This window comes from Pyrus communis, chromosome 13 (genome assembly GCF_963583255.1).
Source record: "Pyrus communis chromosome 13, drPyrComm1.1, whole genome shotgun sequence".
NCBI classification, from domain to species: domain Eukaryota; kingdom Viridiplantae; phylum Streptophyta; class Magnoliopsida; order Rosales; family Rosaceae; genus Pyrus; species Pyrus communis.
The window spans coordinates 15,280,499-15,298,041 of NC_084815.1; the positions used below are offsets into that span (position 1 = coordinate 15,280,499).

Genomic DNA, 17,543 nt, shown 5'->3' on the forward strand with positions numbered 1-17,543 from the left:
GACCACACCCTCACGGTTTTGTTTCTGGGAACTCATACGAGAACTTCCCGATGGGTCACCCATCCTGGGAATGCTCTCGCGCACTACTCGCTTAACTTCGGAGTTCCCATGGAATCTGAAGCCAGTGAGCTCCCAAAATGCCTTGTGCTAGGTAAAGATGGGAATATACATTTAAGGATCACTTCCTTGGGCGATGTGGGATCTTACAAAGCGGGTGTCTAGGCGGGTTTAAGCAGGGCTAGGTGGGTGTTTGGGTAGGCAAGACGGACGCCTAAGCAGGTATATGTGCTATTTTTTAATTTTCAAACACCTAGGAATTAATCGGAGCGGTTGTTAGCTGCCTAGCACCTAGGCCGGAATTTTTAGAACAGTGTTTAAAAGTAATTTTTTTCCAAGAATTTAAATGAAGTGTTCTATATATTGTATTCAATCGGAGACTCAACACGATGTCACCGGTTTATTCATTTTCACAGGAATCCAACAGATTTGTCTCATATATTTTTGCATATATGGGCTATCTTCATCTGTCCCCATCATGTGGCTATCAATAAGGGATTCCATACTTTTACAATTTGGGACCCAATATTTCATACCTTTACGTGTAATGTTCAGTAAAGAGGATACATGTAGAGCTCCTTTGTTTCTCAGTCGGCTAGGTCTCAGTCATAACCTCCACTTCCTTTTTCCAGTTCTAATATCCTTCCTAGGTCGTCTCAAATTTCCATCAATACTTCATTACCTTATCTTTTTTCATCACTCACTCATAAGATTCCACAATCCATATACAACCGCATCAATTCCTTAATGCTTAAGGCCTAAAAGAAAACAAAAACCAGTTAAGTAATGGGGTCTTGAAACGAACCAACTTAATGGCTGTGTTATGTGGTGAGGCCAACATGTAGATAATGTTTCTGTTAATGGGCATATCTACAACTTGCTTGCATTACTTTAAAATATTAAAGGAAGTAGTTTCGAAACAAGTATTTCAATTTTCAGAAAACTAAAATAGTTATCAAAGGAACTAGTTTTTATTTTGTGTCTTTCCTTATGCAATTTTTCGACATCTCTACCACAATCCTTCCTTCATCTCTCATTAACTTTTGAAATCCCTCTATCACTAGTACAAAAGTGAAAACCAAAAATTAAAAACAAAATGTTTATCAAATAGGGTTTCTCTTATTATCTGCAATTTTCACACTGGTTGATCTAACATAGCACAGCACAACACCATCTTGAGTCCTTCACTCATGCATTTCACTTCATGCACTCCTCAGCACCTCCTTACATATACCAAAAAGTTTCGGTTCATTAATCCTGGCACACCACCTTATTCCATTTCTCCTTTAGTCCTTGACTCAAGCCTAGTAGTTTTCATGCAAAATTATGCATCAATAGTCAAACTTATTATAGTATTGAAAGTACCTGCTAGCTGTCATCAAATACGGATACTTTTTGCCCTAATTCTGCACCGATCTCATTTGTTCTATCAGGGCGGGACGAGAGAGAGAGAGAGAGAGAGAGAGAGTATAGCTGATGAAGAAATGATCTTGATGGCATTTCACTCAAAATAATTGATGTCCAAAACTAAAACAGATGACAGATACTACTGACCATCGAAGTACAAGTACAGATTTTTACAGGAATAACATAATTCATATTCGACTGAATGAGCAACGATACATTGGTTGACCATTATTATGTCACTTTGAGGGCCATATAGGGTATCATATTTTTCTCCAACAACTCTCCCTGCCCAAGGTTCAAACAAACACTACTCAATGGCTGACAAGACCTCAACACATTAATTCATCACCACTTATATCTCAGCTACCAACTTTCTACGAATCAACTTATATTAGCAAACCTGTATACTTAATTCATACTATTACTTTTTGTTATTGATTAATTTGTTTGTAGATCCAACAAATTAAACCTCATATTATAATTATAATATTTTCTGTTCTTCTAACTTCGTAGAGTGCTAACAGTACTACTTAAGTTCTCATCTCAAAGAAAAACCTACCATCACTATCTTTTTGTTTTCTTTTAAGAATTTATCTGAATTGAACTGATTTTTTCTTCTTTTCCTTTGAATTACTTTTGTGAGCTAGAAGCCCAGAAATACAACTATTACTCTATGTATATATATGTCCATTTTCTGTTTTTCATATTCTATGCATAAATATATATATATATAGAGAGAGAGAGAGAGAGAGAGAGAACCGCCCCCCCCCCCCCCCTCTTTATAGATGCTGATAGACTCATCCATGCACTATCATACTGATTTAACCCCAACTAAGATTGCTTTAGTTCTTAAAATAATGTGGTTTTCGGCAATTAGGCCCAACAATCACATGAACCTGTCGAGTGGGTGACTGTTAAATATATCATGGACTACAGTAAATCGAAACCCATATGATATAAATTCCACCTGCTTTTTGACAGTAATGAGGTAATTTATAACACTTTTGTACGATTCCAAACATGTTATTATTGATTAATATTGAGGGTTGCATATGATCTCTAGAGACATTATCAGATTCACAACTAATATAATTGCATACGATTTCAAACATTGTTTTATTAGATTAACTGAGAGTTGCATACGATTTCAAATATGGTTTTATTAGATTCACAACTAATATATCGCTTTATAGACATTGATGATTAATCCATAGCATTCGCTTTATTGTAGTAGTGATGCTAGCTCTTCCGGTGCGATTTCAAATATAGTTTATTGGTTTTGTTAAAATTGATTTTGTTAACTTATATATATATATATATATATATATATGTATGTATAATGATGTATTTAAACTAAAGGGTGGGTGAATAAATTAGTTTCGAACTCATTATCCAAAAGATTCGAACTTAAGTCCTATCATTTATAATTGAAGAGTAATATCAATAAATCTTAATACTAAATGACATTTTTAACCTGTTAATTAAATGCATATCTATCAATTTCAATCAAATGCGGGGGAAACTAAAGTTACTAAACAAGTCAAGTGATTAAGTTTTTTCGTCGGAAAAAAAAAAGTGATTAAGTTTCTATGTAATCATATACCACTAATTCCAAATTATGCTAAAGATTGATTTCAAAGGCTAATCAAGCCCACTTGATCTTGACATTCAACCAACTTAAGCAACTGTTTGTAAGTAATTTTTTGGGAATTGCTATTATTAGCATTCCAAAAATTTAATTATGTACTCTAAATTTTTTATATTCTGAAAAAAAAAAAAAATACTCTTACGAGGAGTGTACAATTAGATTTTTGGAATGGCAATAGTAGTTCTCTAATTTTTTTTTTCTGCTTTTCAATATGTTAACTAGTTTTACTAATTACATGAAGATTACAAATTAACAAAATTTATATCGTGCTTGCTTATCTATCAACTTCGTTGAATGTGGTTTAGAAGTGTACAACATTTCATTTTTTTTCAAGCCAAATTATATGTGTGAATTGTTAAAAAAACTGAGGTCTAATTGCTATATTTAATTACACAAAAATTGAAGAAATACTCATGCAATATAATATCAAATTTATGCATACACATTTGACGTGTAAGAAAAACAATTACTTTCCCAAAGCGTTCATAATTAAGGTAACAATTTGAGGATAGTCCTACAATTACAAGTAAATAGTTCATCATTCATAAAAAATTAAAACAAGGAAATAGTTCATCACTGTTCTCCCTTCAACTTAAACATTTTTTTCCCCAAACCCTTAACAAAACAAATGCTAATAGCTGTGAGGATCTGAATTTCAAAGTCCCTCACGGAGGGTTAAAATTTTTGGATGGTCATATAAGGGAATGGATCACTCTCTCTAATGTCAAATAATTTTAGGGTTGAATCAACTTCATTCATCGTGTCAATTCATGGTATCAAGTATATCCACATGTGAAGTCCAACATCCACTTTTGTTGTATATGAGAATATAAAATTCAAAGTCCCACGTCAAAGAATTGAGAAACATTACATAAACTTATAAGTTCTTAGGTCACTACCTATTGAATGAATGCTTGAACAACTGTTTATTCATGATTGAGCGTTTCAATAAAAGAGCAATTAACTATGGATGGATCATGAAAGGTATTACATGGAAACTATTAGACAATCCCATACATATACCATCACCATGCAACAAGGGCAATTACTCAATCCATCGGAAGCCGTCCCTTTCTAACCTAAATTATTATGCACCATACGATTAAAGTTGATTTATATAAATCACTAAAGAAAACAAATGACAAATTAGGTATGATGCATCATCATCGTCAACATCCAAAAATATGCACAAAGATTTCACACATAATTTGTTTATATATATTAGCTAGGGTTCTCTTTCTTTCTCCTATATATCTCTAACTTTAGACAAGCAGATCTTGAAATTGTCAAACTAAGCTGCAGCCATGAGTAGAGGTGGGAGCTATGGTGGGGGACAAAGCTCATTGGGATATTTGTTCGGCTCAGATGATCAGCAACAAAGTCCACCTCCAACCGCTAAGCCGGTAATACCACCATATGGCATCGATAGATTCGATTCTAGCACTGAATTTAAGCCTCCAGATACGCCTACTAACTCTTCAGAAAAACATAAAATTTCCAACAACTATCACAGAGCTGATGGCCAAAATTCTGGGAACTTCTTAACTGTAAGCTCTCATGTTTTATAACTTATTTTGGGAATTCAACTCTTTGCAGCTATAGCTTACATATTATAAATTTATAATGTATTTTTCTACCAAATGATATATATTCAGGATCGTCCGACAACAAAAGTTAAATCAGCTCCTGGTGGAGATTCATCACTTGGGTACTTGTTTGGAGATAAGTGATGTGGTTCTCTTTAATTTCTCCCACTTCTACCTAATATATATATTTGATTGTGAGTTGAGAGAAATTAAGAAAAAAAAAACTTGTATAATAAGAGGGATTTATCAGTCCTCATAAGTGTGAGATTTGCAAGGGTTTCAATTTATCTGCTTTATATTTGGGGGCCGGAAACACGAAGACGAAGATGAAGTACTGGGTATACAACTACAAAAAATGTACGTTTGAATGATTTCCCCTTACGATGGAATTTATTAGCTAGGTTAGTCTATGTATATTTGAGTTTGCTAAGTTTGTCTACATATATATGAGAATATGATTTTATGTTTTCTTTGGGTGTTTGAATTCTGATATGGATTATATGTAGAATTGTTTATCTATCATACTTTGGCCAGATTTGGAAACATGAACATGACTCCGTTTGGGGTTTCGTTACCATATTTTCCGACCACTATTCTTACTAAAATCGAATTGGTACTCCTTTTTATTTTCTTTTCCTTAGTTTCTGTATTAACTGCTTTTTCCTTACCAACTGATGGAAATTTAGTTCATGATTTGGTTTCTCTGCGTGTTCCAATTATGGCTCTGAATTTCATACTACAAAAAACTTCTAGTAATTTAATTTATATTGATTACTAATTTATGTATGTTTTTGTTTAATTCATGGTCATGGAAACAAAAAATTATTTGTTTCCATGTACATTAATTGAGTTACTCTCACGTCGATGGTTAAAACTTTTTTGCAAACAACTTATCTTGTCTTATTACAATTTGTGTTGAATCATGAAACTTGAATAAACTACTACGTACTGTTACTTATCTCTCCCTTGATTATTTTTTCGTTTCTTAATATTATCGTGGAAACTGAAAATTTGTGCCGGGAACCAACTTTCCCTTATATTCTGCATGTCCTTTGAATGTTCGACATAAACCAAACTCTTATAGGTAAGTAGCATTTTGTCTATCGGATCATCATCATCTTATATTATCATATGTAGGTTAGGTAACGGTTATTTCTTTGTCTATGTACTTCTCACCCTCTCCATATGATTGAAGAAGATAGGTAACCCTACGAAGAAGGTTAAAAACAGTTTAAAAATTGTGCTTTAATTTGCCAAATTCTCTAACCAAAGTGATGCTTAATTTTATGTTTCATTTTCCAAATCGTGGAAAATGAATGTCTGCAATCACTTGCTTAGTTAAATCAAACTTGCTGGTACCGCTGCTATTTGCTAGGTAAGGAAACATAACTTTCAACCAGATTTCAATTTGTTATTGCATGAATATATCGTATATGTGGCTTCAAGCGTATTACCTGATTAACAAATAACATGTTCAAATGCAATTGCTGTTTGTTCTTGTTTAACCCTTGATCTAACTTAATATTAATTCATATTCCAGCCTCCCTCGCCACTAGATACAAGGGCGAATTTGATGAAGGGCTACGTGCTCCCCTAAGTATTTTGGATTAAAGAAAAAAAATAAAATGTGTATATATATATATATAATTTTAAGTAATTTGTCAAAATAACTACCTTCAAAATATCACTTTTTCACTTTTTTTTTTTTTTGGTGAAACAGACGAGTTCGACAAAAGCTAAGCAACATTGACATTTTTCCAGTGCAACTCTATCACTCGATCCTCATTGAAGACCACCAATAGAAAAATGTATATGTTTTTAGTGAAATAACACCGTTTTTCAATTAAGTTTAAAGTTAGCCGTTCTTTCTTAAAATAATAAAAGGCTCATCAACCCTCCCTTTTCCCAATCCTCTTATAAATTTGAGCTCTGCCCTATACCTATATGATCACTATTTGTTTGACCTATAACAATATTGACCTAAAGACATAAGAGCACTAAAGAGCGGGATATACAGTAAGCACACAATGGTATGGATCAACCAAATGCTCGACAAAATGCCTCATCAAAAACATTGGAAATTTTTTTTTTGGGACGCAACGAAGAGAGTCATGCATACGTCACTGCTTAATTAGTTATGTCTCCAGTGAGCTAACTTTCTAGATTCGCTCCTGACTAGATACGCAAATGTTGTTGTCTTTGCATGCTCAGTTTACAGGAATTCTGGTAGCAGAAATGCCATGTTTCCTGACATTACAAAAAAAAGGAAAAAAAAAGGCTCTCTAAATACTTAAGCAAACAAATCCTGGGATAATTAGCTACGTAAATGTACAATTATATGATTTATATTCATATTTTTTAAACTTAAAACTTCTTTAACAGAAATTGATTGTTTTATATTCCAATATATTCAATTCGCTCATATATACAATTAATCACTTCAATATCATATACAATTATAATTTTACTTTACAAGGCTCGATATTACTGATTTCTGATTGTAAAGTATCCTCAACTATATACCTTTCACTCTAAAACTGTTTACTAGGCATCATCTTGCCTTGTTAATTCGTTTTTCATTTTTAAATGTCATGCCTGATTGGTTTCTAAGAAAAAAAAGTTACTTAATTTTTTTAATTTGATCATGAATTATATGTTTGGCTTTGTAAGTTAAATTTCTAAGTTTTATTGTCTTACAATCAATTAAAAAATATTGAATATCAAAGGGTTATTCTATTATTCTTTTTATGATATAAGTAATATCTTACACTAAAATCATCTAAACTACAAAAAAAAAAAAAAAAAAAAAAAAAAAAAGAAAAAAAAAAAGAAGGAAGTTCTTTGGTTAAGCGCAAATCTGTAGACAATGAACTTTAGAATTAACATCCAATGCCTTTTTCGAGATATTTTTTTGAAATAGGCCACGAGCATTCAATTTTTTTAAAGAAGAATTTTAATATATAAAATTATACCAATTTTGTTGTAAAAATTGTGGAAATGCACGCCCACATGCTTTAGCTAATAGTGAGGAAGACTTGAGAATAGTTGTGTTGTTGTTGATATAGAAGGTTTTTCAAAAGACAATCATTTCATTTTTGTAACCTTCACGGATGTGGCTCTATATAAAGAGCACTCTGTGTGTGATCATAATACACAGCAAGAAAAGAAGTGAAAGCAATAATATCAGTATCCCTCCCTTCCTTTCTTTACCTACAATCCTTTTGTGTTATAGTTACAAAACTAAACAATGTGATATTTTGCATCTGCTTCGCTCCTGTCCCTAGAAAAGGTTATCTCTCTAACTTTTGCCTATTTATAACACGTTATCAGCACGACTCTCTAACCTTAACCAGTTCTCATCTCCCTTCGCCGAAAAAAGCTTCCTCCAAGGATTTTAATGTTCTTCTTCCTCATCTGCCTATCCTGCTTGATGTACCCTCGCCAAGATCTACTAGCACCATGTCTGCTCCTAGTTCTCAATATAACAATTACTTATATTTTTGATTTCTTGTTTGGTGTAGCTCGTGATTACTAACCCAGTGCTTATTTATGTTAATTTTACTGCGATCAAAGATGGTGCAATACAATCCCTCATCTTGAATGGCAAATTTAATTTTACTGCAATTTTAGGTGGTGCGGTATAATCGCGCACGCTGCTTTGCATATTTAAATTTCTCTGCTACTTAAGTGGTGTAGTATAATAGCTCATCATATGCTATATTGTTTCAATGAGAGTGGTGCGGTACAATCGCCCTCCTCATTAATCATGTAAATTTCAAGTCTGAAGTTTCGAGTGTTTATCATTATGGCCTGAAGGTCAAAATGAAAATTTTGTAACAGCCAGAAGTTCTAATACTATATATCTCCAGAATACATATTATTGCAAGTTCTTATACATCTCATTTTTCTTTTAAAAAAGAAAATGACAAACTTAGCAAAGCTTGATTTTGTTGCCCTGGATATTACTAGGAAGAACTACCTTACTTGGGTAGTGGATACCAAGATCCATCTGGAGGCAGGAAATCTTGAAGAAAACATCAAGGAGAAAAACAGTGCATCCTCTCAAGATTGGACATAGGCCATGACCTATATCCGTCGCCACCTTGATAAAGTACTAAAGAGCGAGTACATAACGGTTGAAGATCCATCAGCCCTCTAGAAGGCATTGAGAAATAGATACAATCACCAGAAAACGATGATTCTTCCAAGGGCTCGTTATGAGTGGACACACCTGAGGATCCATGATTTCAAGTCAATTGATGAGTACAACTTTGCAATGTTTAGAATTAGCTCCCAGATGAAGCTTTATGGGGAGACCATCACTGAGAAAGATATGCTGGAAAAGACTTTCAGCACTTTTCATACCTTCAACGTGCTCTTGCAGCAGCAGTATAGAGAATGAGGCTTTACAGAGTACAACCAGCTGATATTGGTGATCCTTATGGCTAAACAAAATAATGAGTTTCTGATGAAAAATCATCAATCTCGACCTACTGGATCGGCGCCACTCCTGGAAGTGAATGCTGCTTCCCTTGAAGTGAACACCACATCCTGTCGTGACAATAATTACAAACAAAGACGTGGCCACAGGTAGGCCTGGCAAACGGGTCATGTCTGTCATGTTCGTGTTGTTTTCATGTAACACCTGTTATCTTAACGGGTCGTGTCGTATGACACCCATTATCTTAACGAGTCCTTAACAGGTCCGGTCACTTTACCCAACGGGTAAAGTGACCTGACCTGTTATGACACGTTAAGAAAAATATATATTTTTTCTTAAATTTGTACATATCACACATTGCCACATAAATATTACTCCAAAACATTAAAACACGTTTGTCGTTTAAGTACTACATCTACGCTCGAAAATAAGAGCCTAATAAAAAAAACATCCATACACTACTAGTCTATTACAAAATATTATATGTGCAAGGATATGCAAAATGAAAGAGTTTTTGTTTTCAAGGTTGTGAAACCTTTCTCAAAAGTTTAAACCTTGCCAATTGAACTCAAAGCTTGCATGTTATTCCTTTTACAAAATCCTCAATTTTCATCGATCATCATGAGGAAATTGTATTGGAATTTTGGCTTGATCTATTGCCTTCAAGAGTTTGTTGATGATGTTTTCAGTAAGGTTTTTCACCTCATAACTCTCTTCCGCATAAACTAAGTATGAAAAAACCAAACATTAGAAACCATTCAAATTATGAGAAGTTTACCAAAATAATTATAAAAAGAAATAAAACAACAGTACTATACCATATAAAAATATATTAGCCTCCAACCTAATGCACAATGGACAGCTGAGATTAAATCTAAGCTGATCCAATGGTCACAAATTTTTTAAATTTAATTTAATATATATAAATATATAATTATTATAGTTTTTAGGGGTATAAAATTGTTAAATTGAAATATATAATTATTATAGTATTTTTTTAGAGTTATAAAATTATAAAATTAATATTTTCCTTATCGTGTATCGTGTTACCCACGTGTATACCTGAACCAATCCGTCATCTTAACAGGTGCTTATCGAGTTACCCGATAACAACCCGATTCACTAGCATGTCGACCTGAACACCTGTTAATTTCGTGTCGTGTTATTGGGTCGTGTCAGGAATTGCCAGGCCTAGCCATAGGCGAGGCCGGTGGAACGAGAAAGGCAAGAATCATGGTGTCCAGTTTTACAACCTGGGTCCAAGACATAATTTAGGCCCAAGCTTCAAAAATGTAAATCGCCACAAAGGTAAAGCTCATATGAATAACACTCCCAGAAATCCTGAACGAGCCTGCCATAGGTGTGGTGGCAATGAGCACTAGGCGCGTACCTGTCGTACCCCAAAACATCTGGTGAACCTGCATCAAGCCTTCCTCAAGAAGTAGGGTGTCAAACTAATTTTCTCGACCAGGCTAAACCAATGGATATACTTGATCTAGTGTTTGATTCATTAGGGCAATTGAACACAACCCACATGGGTGTCTCTGATTTCATTATGGAAAGAGGGAATGAAGTGTATCGGTTCGATTGAATCATTTTTGTTCGATGTACTCTTATTATCTGAACTTGTAGTTTAAAGCTTGCATTGCAATTCAATAGAAGTGGCATTTCAATTTCCTTTTATTATGAATAAATGGTTTTTACCTATGATTCCCTTACTCAGAAAGCATGGATAAAAACTATGGTTATTCTCAAAACAAGAGCAATGGTGGAGATATTTGTCTTGCAGACAGCGCAACCACATATACAATACTTCAAGATCGAAAATATTTCTCAAGCTTGATGCATACAAAAATAAAGGTAACAACAATATCAGGCCAATTAGATGTAATTGAAGGCTCAAGAAAAGCCCAAATCATGTTACCAAATGGAACAATATTGTCCATACAAAATGTGTTGTATGCTACTTGATCTACTTGAAATTTGTTGAGTTTTAAAGACATACGTTTAAATGGATACCACATTGAAATGAAAAATGCAGAAAATGTGGAATATTTATGCATTACCTCCAATGATGCCCAGAAGCGTACATTGGAGAACGTGCGTGGTTTATCGAGTGGATTGTTTTATACATACATAAAGACAATTGAAGCACATACTATCATGAACCAGAAGTTCATTGAACCAAAAATTTACATGCTTTGGCATGACCGTCTGGGTCATATAGGATCCACCAGGATGCGTAGAATCATTACCAACTCTAATGGACATCCATTATTGAGCAAACACATTATTATCTCAAATGATAACCTTTGCAAGGCTTGTTCTCAAGGGAAGTTTAATTAGACCATCACAATTAAAGATTGATGCTGAATCCCCATCAATTTTACTAAGAATTCAAGGGGATATTTATGGGCCTATTCAACCACCTTGTGGACCATTTTGATATTTTATGGTTTTGGTTGATGTATCAACCCGATGGTCACATGTTTGCCTCTTGTCTACTCCAAATGTAGGTTTTATGAGACTTCTATCTTAGATAATTAAGTTGCGAGCACAGTTCCCAGATTACCCTATTAAGTCAATCCGACTTGATAACGCTGGTGAATTTACGTCTCAAACCTTTGATGATTATTGCATGACACTAGACATTGATGTTGAACACCCTGTTTCTTATGTCCATACTCAAAATGGTTTAGCAGAAGCATTTATCAAGTGGCTTCAATTAATAGCTCGCACTATGCGAATGAAAACAAAATTGCTAGTTTCTACATAGGGACATGCCATTTTACATGCTGCATCATTGGTTCGATTAAGACCTATAGTCAACCATCAATACTCCTCAGTACAACTCGTGTTTGGATATTAACCAAACATTTCACATTTACGAGTTTATGGTTGTACTATTTATATGCCTATTGCACCATCGTAACGCACTAAAATGAGACCTCAACGCAGACTCAGAATATATGTGGGTTTTGATTTACCATCTATCATTAGATACTTGACAGGTGATATGTTTATAGCTCGTTTTGCGGATTGTCACTTTGATGAGACAGTCTTCCTGTTGTTAGGGAGAGAAAAAACCGTTCCAGAAGAATGGCAAAAGTTGACATGGGTTATGCCCACCTTATCTCATTTTGATCTGCGAAACACTTAATGTGAAAATCAAGTGAAAATGATCGTTCATCTTCAAAGTATTGCTAATCAAATGCTAGATGCATTTAATGATGTCCTTGTTGGACAAAATAAAGTGGCAGCAAATGATTCATCCGGTGTACGCCTGAAGTGTGGTAAACCCCCAGATTAAAAAGATTCAACCCTTCGAAAGAGAAGATGAGGGCATAGCTGAATCCAAATGAAATCATTTAGGAAAGGAAAATGAATGGCAAATCAACAATTCAGGATTCTGTACTTTCAGAAAAAGAAAATGTTCTTGATGAGACACATATCCTTAAAGAGACAGAAGTACATAAAGCAAAGCAATCTCCATAAATTATGCATGTACTCATGAATTGTGGGATCAAAATGAAATAATCATAAATGACATGTTCGCATTTGCAGTAGCCATTGAAATCATATTAAGCAATGATATTGAGCCTTGCTCGGTTGATGAATGCAAACAGAGACAAGATTGGCCTAAGTGGAAAATTACAATATAGGTAGAATTAAATTCCTTAGAAAGGCGAAGTGTTTTTAGGCCGTTAGTCCAAACCCCGCCTGGTGTAAACCCCGTGGGTTACAAATGGGTATTCACAAGAAAACGCAATGAGAAAAACGAGATTGCAAGATATTAAGCACTACTCGTTGCACAAGGTTTTTCACAAAGACTTGGAATTGATTATGAGGAGACATACTCTCCTGTAATGGACGCAATTATGTTCCGTTACTTAATAAGTTTGGTGGTTTCAGAAAAACTTGACATACGACTTATGGATGTCATCACTGCGTATCTATATAGAGAATTAGATACTAACATATTGTTTGGGCCCAAAATATTATTGCTGGGCCGAGCAGCAGGATGTGCTCGGCCCAAGGAGATGATAAAAACTATGGGCCGAATAATAAGGCCCGGGCCAGCTAACAGGGTCGGCCAAATCCTATCATAAATAGTCCAGGTAAATAGAAAGGTCGAGGGAGTCCTGTTGCAACCAGGATTCTCGACCAGCAAGGAATGAAGTCCCGAAAAGAAGGAAAATTCAGAATCCCAGTAGGAGTAGGTTTGATCGAGGAAGAAGCGAAATAGGACAAGAACTCCCAACCCAAATCGGAGTCAGTTTCAAGGAATGGGGCACTATAAATACAAGAAATCATGCAAACAGAAAGGACCTTCAAATCAGCATACAATTGCCCTGCGCAAAACCTCTCAACACCTTGAGATTTTTTCCTTTTCTTTTCCTGCCGACACACCTTCAGTTTGGATAAATAGCATTGTGGAAGCGCCCGGCGAACACCTTCAGTTTGGATAAACAGCACTGCTGCCGCAGAATCAGCCGACCGAGAAGCATCTTCAGTTTGGATAAACAGCACTGCGTCGAAGTCGACCGATTATCTATCCAAGTCTCGGTCGAGAAAGGTTTTCGAACCTTTGTTGGCAGAGGTCACCTTGCTAGCTTTCTCGGCATAGTTAGGTGTTACGAATTACATTGCTCGGCGTACTGGTCGCCGAGTGGTTTTATGATTGGATACTCACAAGTGAGTTTCAGGGTTCGGCATTCCGACGGCCGAACTACGTTTACCATCAAGACATACATAACGTTCGAGTACTTGTGCCCATACACCTTGGTCTCAATTCGACGTGCTTATACTCTCACGAATATAATCACAGTGACCGAATCGGGCTCGGACGATTTGTGAACTCCGCAGAATTAGCAGCCTTGTCTTCAGGCTGTAGAACCCAGAGACCGAGAGTGTTCCTTCCTCGGTCGCAATCACAAGTTAAAGAAGTCAGCGACGCGCTCAAAGCTACATCAACAAATTTTACTCCTCGGCCAGACTCGGCCGACGAGTTGGCACGCCCCGCATTCGACCGAAGGACGTAGTTAGCTTATTAGTTACTCGGCCTGCGCGCCACGTAGGTTTTGTAATTTTTAGGGTCAACATTTTGGCACGCCCAGTGGGACCATTGTGCTAAACCTTCGGAGTTCATGACCATTGAGACACGGTCTACGAAGCAGAAAACAACCATGGGAAAGTCAACGACTGACTTACCAGTGCAAGGCCTTGGGAAGGATTTGCACTCTACAAAAAATCCGATCATAATTGCGCCGCCCGAGGCCACAAGTGTAACACGCCGAGAGAATGAAGTCTGTCTCGGCGGGCAACCTTACAACCCCGCAGTCCCGAATCAAACAGCTGGAATGTTCATGGAAGGGATTGTGGAAGATTGCGATGACGATGGTGGGGAAGGATCCGATCCACCAACTAGGACATTCCTTCGAAGACGACTGGATGAACAATATCGTCAGGTCGAGCAGTCGATTGGTCAGAAGATGAATGATTTGCTAGACGCAATACGTAGTAACAGCGATACACAGACCAGAATGCTTGAACTACTAGTCAGTAAAGCTTTCGAAGATGGCCAGGTCGACCAACCGCGGCAGCTCCCGATGAATGTGCCCATACCAGCTGAGAGAGGGTCCGCTCGGCCGCAACCAATCCCCTTAGAAAGAAGAGGACCAGGAAATAGATCCGAGGGACCAAGGCAGGGAGAAGAAGTCGCTTCCATAAACGTGACCGAAGTCCAGAGAATGATTGATTCGGCCCTAAAGAAAGGGCCGAAGTTTCCAAAATTCATTCACCCATACCCGGCTTATGTGGAAAGGTTTGAATACCCACGAGGATTTAAGATCCCCGATTTAAGCCTCTTCGCCGGGGAATCATCATTATCCTCACTAGAACATGTGGCTCGGTTCACAGCGCAGTGTGGGGACGTCAATAGTGATTTTTACAAACTACGACTGTTTAACTTTTCACTGACAGGCTCAGCTTTCGCCTGGTACATTAATCTTCCACCCAACTCCGTGCAGAGTTGGGAAGAGTTGGTCGAAAAGTTCCACGAACAATTCTATCGGCCAGGGATGGAGATGTCCGTATCATCCTTGGCCAGGATGGCTCAAGCATCTGATGAATCTCCAATGGAATACCTAACAAGGTTTAAATCGGCCAGGAATTGGTGCCGAGTGCCACTCCCCGAAGTGGAATTCGTCAGGATCGCCCTCAACGGATTAGACGTGGAATACAAAAAGAAGTTTCTGGGGGCAAATATTCGAGATATGTACGAACTTGCTCAACACGTCGAACAATATGAGTATCTGCTCCGAGAAGAGAAGATATCAAAGTCACCATCCCGGGGGACGTTGTATAAGAACCCCACGGTGAGCTATGCATCGGCCAAAAGTGAAGACCCTCAGTATGCTAGTGTGGATGCGGCCGAGATAATAATAGACAAACCCTATGTTTGCAAGGCTTTGGCGCAAGTAAATACCAAAGACGCTAAAACACGTTTGACCGCCGAGGAAACGGCTAAGTCATCAAAAGTATACACTTTTGATATCACCAAAGCTGACGCAATTTTCGATCAGTTATTGGCAGCAAAAATCATCAAGCTTCGGCCGGGGCATACTATCCCTAAGGCCGATGAATTAAAAGGAAAGATATATTGCAAATATCATAATTCTAATAAGCATGCAACCAATAATTGTGTTGTGTTCCGGGACACAATTCAAAGCTGGATTGAAAAAGGAAAGTTGAAATTTCCGGAAAAGATGGCGGTCGACGTTAATCCTTTCCCTTCAACAACGATTGGTATGGTGGATGCTCACCTTCCCAAAAACAAAGGGAATGCCGAATATGTCCCGGTGCAGCATATCCGTCGACAAAATGGTCAAACAAGACTAAAGCTTGATATCTTTTCAAATGCACCACCAACGGAACAATCGGTTCGACCCGCCGATGAGCCGATGACAAGGTCAAAATCCGACGGAACTTGTGGATCGAAGGTTTTATGTGACCATTGTAAAACACCAATCGAACCTGGGAAGAAATCTTCAACACCACCCACGGCCCCTACAACATCATCAAAGGGATTAGGTCCACGACGTCAAGTGTTTGATCGACTCGGCCCACAAGTACAGCCGAAAGACCAGACCTCGGTCAGGCGGCGTCTTGATTTCGACGCACCTTTCTATAATGAGGATTATTACTCGCGCAATGCCAACAGTTCGGGATTGCCAGCCGATCGCAAAACGTTCAAACCACCAAGGACATCGGATCAACGCTGGTACAGTTACAATTCTCCGACTGGTTTGTATACGGCGCTGTCCAAATCCCAAAAACGTCGTCGTCAACGGATAGATTGCATGGCTTGGCGACGAGAAGCGCAGGCCAGCCCGGCCAACCAATGGCAACCAAAAAAGGCCGTGGAAGATAGTAGCGAACGGCCAACCCCGACTATCATGACCGAGTTAGCCGAAGGGAAGAAAGTAGCGGATGCTGATTTCGAAACCACCATTGAGGAGGCTGAGAAACGTATTAAGATCCTTCTCCGGCCTGGGGAAATGAGAGCTCGTCTAGAGTACTTTACACAAGAGGCCGAAAGGAAACTTTCTCCATTACCACCGCGCGAGCCGTTTATCAAAATACGGCGCAACTTACACCCTCTATTTCTCGGTGCATCCATGGAATACATGCGAGAATTTCATAAGAAATATTCTGCAAATGACTTGTACAGACTCCCCAAGGCATGTCAGGAAGCCCTCGACTTAGCGCTAACTTGCCCTGATGCCGAGCAAATTATCCAGAAAACTTCTGATCCAGCCATTAAAGCTAGGTTTCAACATATACGGGAGGCTCGGGTCCTTGGTTTTGAGGTCGATCCTTATACAGATATCGACGCCGCCGAATTACCCTTTTCGCTCGAAGACCTTCAGCATTTACGCTATCATTTCGAAGTCTTCTCGGCTGTATCGCTCTTCAGCCTCACGGCTGACGAGGAAAAACGGATAGCACGATTGGATACCTATCTAGACACGAGGAATGCCCGTATTGCATATGAAGAACGAGCCCGTGTAACAAAGGACCAACGGAAATCTTCGGCAGTCCACATCGTCGAAGGAAATGGCTCACCCGCACTCGACTTGGTTCCCACGTCTCGGATACCGGCTCTTACCAAGGAACTCAAAAGTTTGATCGAGGATTTTCCGACGACTGCTACAGAGGATAGTTCTCCGGAAGACGACGACCATGACCCCATGGGCCCCTCGGTCTTCGAACATATGGAGATTAGTATGGTACACGTTCTACCGGCTGAATTCCAACCGAGTACCCACCAGTCAAGCTTCTTGGATGGGGATGTAGTTGCCGAGGAAGCCACACAAGTAGACTTCGTCGCAAACAACGACGA

General features: G+C 37.7%; 1 protein-coding gene across 1 annotated transcript; it reads left to right on the forward strand.

Annotated features, from left to right (window-relative positions):
• Positions 1 to 4,349: 4,349 nt before the first annotated feature.
• On the forward strand, positions 4,350 to 5,167 carry LOC137713950 (protein SPIRAL1-like 5). The gene is made up of 2 exons (XM_068453312.1): positions 4,350 to 4,659; positions 4,768 to 5,167. Exons 1-2 carry the CDS (start codon positions 4,417 to 4,419, stop codon positions 4,840 to 4,842), a joined length of 318 nt encoding a protein of 105 aa, XP_068309413.1. The 5' UTR covers positions 4,350 to 4,416; the 3' UTR covers positions 4,843 to 5,167.
• Positions 5,168 to 17,543: the final 12,376 nt, after the last annotated feature.

What these genes read in the sequence shown, in the direction of transcription:
- LOC137713950 (XM_068453312.1), top strand. Translation starts at nt 4,417, where the DNA reads ATGAGTAGAGGTGGGAGCTATGGTGGGGGACAAAGCTCATTGGGATAT. An exon ending in ATTCTGGGAACTTCTTAACT is followed by an intron (nt 4,660 to 4,767) that starts GTAAGCTCTCAT and finishes ATATATATTCAG; the next exon opens with GATCGTCCGACAACAAAAGT.